The 3827-nt window shown below is 59.6% G+C and overlaps 1 protein-coding gene across 1 annotated transcript in view; it reads left to right on the top strand.

Annotated features, from left to right (window-relative positions):
• Positions 1-2215: 2215 nt before the first annotated feature.
• LOC119575960 overlaps positions 2216-3827 on the top strand; it is a gene marked incomplete at its 5' end in the record, with an annotated part of 1673 nt that continues 61 nt past the window's right edge. Inside the window, 2 exon segments of the mRNA XM_037923492.1 lie at positions 2216-2377; positions 3233-3827. The exon segment at positions 3233-3827 is cut by the window's right edge and continues 61 nt beyond it. Of these exon segments, the coding sequence (XP_037779420.1) occupies positions 2216-2377; positions 3233-3827 (757 nt within the window).

The raw sequence follows: 3827 nt of genomic DNA, 5'->3' as shown, positions 1-3827 counted from the left end.
TATCTTATTTTATTTATTTCTATATCATATTCCTTAAACATTAACTATCGAAAAAAAAGCCGCCCCCTTTTTTTCTCTTCTCAGTGCTGCCGGGGAGGAGGTCCCGGCAGCTGCTGTCAACATGTACGGGTTAATAAAAAATACAGATCAACGGGACTCTACGAGCGCCCTTGGTAGCCGGGCTCGGCTATGACAGTGAGGCTCCGGGTCCTCCGCGGCGCCGTTGCGAACTCGTGAGCGACAGCGAGAGGAAGAGGCCCGGGAGGGGGAGCCGCGGGCGTTGTAAGGTGTTGAGGTCACGTGAGGATGGGCGGGGTGCGGGTGGTGGTGGCCGTGGTGCTGAGTGTCATTTCGCTGACGGTCCTGTCGCTGCATGTGGCGCTCTGCCTGCACTACCCGTCGCCGCTGTTCGCCGTCACGCTCCTGCTCAACCCTTCCCTCTGGTAAGTCTCCCGAATGCAGAAGGGAACAGGTAGAGCGAGGCGGGGAAAGGATGTAGGTGACGGAGTGAATCCATTATGGGAGACAGGTAGAAATATTAAGAGTTCGGGCACTAACTTTTGGTTTGTTTCACATAACCTTCCATGGTATGACAAAGATAAAGAAATTTGAAAATGACAGGAAGGAATCCTGCTGCACTGAAACTGGTTCAATCTTTTTCTTTATTAGATAGATCAAATGATTTGGAAGCTTATAGAAACGCGGTATTTCAGGTTGTTCCTGGGCTTGGTGGGGATGGGATGCGCGCTGCTGCTCAGCTACCGAGACCGCCAGCGGAAGGTCCGCTCGGGCCTGTGCACGACGTGCCACACCCGCTACGGCGCCACCGTCGACTCCAAGTGGCGCTCGCAGGAAGCCAAGTGGCCCGACGGCCTGCACCACCAGCGTGGTCCGTCCAGGGCGATCTACTCGTACAACGGAAACTCCCACAAGTTCTACGCGTCGTATGGCACCATCAACGAGAAGCAGTCGATGGAGATGACGCGGTCGTCGCCGCTGGTGCAGAGGGACGTCGGCCCGAGGGCACCCCGGCCGCTCACTCGGCACCACTCGGCGCCGTCGGGAGGGAAGGCGGCGGGCGGCGGCGGCGGCGGCGGCGGCGGGCGGCGCAAGGACGAGCCGGCCTCCGAGCCCATTGAGGTCGGCGGCGAAAGGGCGGAGGCGAGGGGCGCCAACAGCACCGCCAGCCCCACCGGCGACGACACGAGCCTCGACAAGACCCAGCTGAAGGACGACACCGAGGAGACTTGCTCGCAGCAGAAGTGGTCGGACGACGAGGACGACGAGGACTCCGACGACTCCGAAGACAATGGCTGCCTTTCCCACCAAGGCTATTTCAAGAACTGTCCAGGGGAAAAGAAACCTTTTGTCCTGCCCTTAGAGGAAGATCCTTCCAAAAAACACACAAATGCCACCCGTCTCGCCCCCGCGAGATCTGCGGCGCCGTGCGGCCTCTACATACCTCATCGGGATCTGATTCAGGAGAGAAAGTACTGCGACTGCATGGCGCGGTACGGCGGGGCGAGGTACGCGAGGCACGGCCACCTGCCCCTGGCGGAGTGGGAGCGGCGCGCGCGCGGGGGGCGCCGCTATCCGAGAGACAACAGGGTCGTCGGGAAATACAACAAGAAGCTCCTCATGCAGTGCAAGCTCAAGGACCCCGACGACGTCCCGCTCGAGCTGTTCGCGGCTAAGACGAGCTCGAGCGACGACAACTCCGGCATGAGCATCGTATCCTCCGACAGGGACCTCATCAGCGATTCGGGAAGCCTGCCCCTCGACGACGTCTTTGAGCACGTCGAGCAGGCGGAGTCCAGCCTCTCCAGCGACGTCGTGGGCAAGGGCGGCGAGGCCTCCATCAAGAACAAACTCGTGAAGAAACTGAGCTTCTGCCAGGACTCGCAGTCGGACGCGCGAAGCCAGGCGGAAGAGATGTCTGTCTCCTCGGACACCGAGCTCCTCCGATTCGGCAGAGCGAAGGAAAAGCTCTCCCGCCACGCACCGATGGCGGGCCGTGCCTTGAACACACTCCTCCTCCCCCACCAACCACTCCCTCCCGGAGTCGGACGGGGGGGTGCGGAAGCGACCGGGGGCCATGGAGCTGTTTGACTGCCAGCCCCCGGACCAAGACTACAGCGAACCAGAGCGGGCCCCGGCTGACCAAGCGTGCCTCGGGCTCTTTGGACTCCGGCTTCTGCCCGGGCCCCAAAAGGGGCGTCGTCCGTCGGGCGAGACTTCCTCAGGTCGCCTCTGTGGCGGCCTTTCAGGGGCGGCAAGAAGGACCGGAAATCGTCGCTGGTCGGCTCGGAGACGGAGGACCCGGAGGAGGCGCAGCGGAGTCCGGCCAGCACGGAGGCCAGCCAAGGCTCGAACTCAGGTACGACGAACGAATTTTAGATACTGCTAAAGCCAAAAGTAATACGCACACGAATGAATAAGACGAGCAATAAAAATAGGAAAGTATTATCTATTTTTACTCTCGGTCATCCAGTTTAGATTTTGCCAAACTTACCATCTACACTTTTTCTCTCTCCTCCTCTCTTCCTCTCTCTCCTCTCTCTCTCTCTCTCTCCCCTCTCCCCTTCTCTCTTCTCTCTCTCTCCCCTCTCTTCTCTCTCTCCTCTCTCTCTCCTCCCCTTCTCTCTCTCTCCTCTCTCTCTCTCTCTCTCCTCTCTCTCTCTCTCCCTCTTCCTTTTTCTCTCTCTCTCTCTCTCTCTCTCCCCTTCTCTCTCCCTCCCCCTTCTCCTCTCTCTCTCTCTCCTCTCCTCTCCTCTCTCCTCTCCTCCTCTCTCTTCTTCTCTCTCTCTTCCTCTCTCTCTCTCCTCCTCCTTCCTCCCCCCCTCTCTCTCTCTCCCTCTCCTCTCTCTCCTCCCCTCCTCTTTTCCTCTCCCCCTTCTCTTCCCCTCCTTCTCCCTTCTCTCCTCTCCTCTCCCCCCTTTTGGTCTCTCTCTCTCTCCTCCTCTCTCCTTCCTCTCTCTCTCTCTCTCTCTCTCTCACTCTCCCTCTCTTCTCTCTTTCTCCCCTCTCTCTCTCTCTCTCTCACTCTCTCTCTCTTCTCCCTCTCTCTCTCCTCTCTCCTCCCTCTCTCTCTCTTTCTCGGTCTATTTATCTATCTATCTATCTTTCATTGTTATTATTTCTGTTATTATTATTATTCCCCGCTAGTCGTTCTCTCTCCCTCTCTCCTCAGCCTCGCCTCCCGCATAACTTTCCTCCCGTTCTCTTTCCCCAGAAGGCAAATCGCCAGCCAAGGCGCCGGGACGTAGCCAGCCGCGCCAGGGACACCGTCTCCGCTCCCTCTTCACCTCCAAGAAGCCCCACAGCAAAGCCAAATCCCTGCGCTCTTCCACCGCCGCCGTCGCCTCCGACCGCAGGAATCCGGTCAGGTCTCCTTCAGGCTCTTCCGCGGCCGTGCAGGAAACCCCCCCCCTATCAAACCCCTCTCCCCCAAGCCCTTCGGCCTCGTCGGGGGCCCTAGTCCGCGGGGCCTGTCCCGGAGGCACCCAGCCCGCAGGACCCGTCTCGAAGCTCAAGTGCTCGGCGACGGGCGCGCGAAGGCTCGCCAAGAGCGCCGCCTCTCGCCCGTCAGTTTCGCCGGCCAAGTCCGTGCGTTCTCTCGTCCTCAGAAATATACACAGGACGACTTCTAGGTCCCACGAGCAGCCTGATCACGGCCAAGAGGTCGTCGACATCGACGAGGATTCAACGGAGGCTCCCATTGCGAATGCTGTGACGTCCTTCGGCTCCCCAGCGTCCTCCTCGTCTGCGTTCACGAGCCCTTCCGTGAGGCCGAAGGAGCGCAAGAAGCCGCGGGCGCGACTAAAGGG

The sequence above is a fragment of the Penaeus monodon genome, chromosome 8, assembly GCF_015228065.2.
Source record: "Penaeus monodon isolate SGIC_2016 chromosome 8, NSTDA_Pmon_1, whole genome shotgun sequence".
Taxonomy (NCBI): domain Eukaryota; kingdom Metazoa; phylum Arthropoda; class Malacostraca; order Decapoda; family Penaeidae; genus Penaeus; species Penaeus monodon.
Note: the sequence above shows the minus strand (reverse complement) of the source record. Positions and strands in the feature narration are given on the sequence as shown.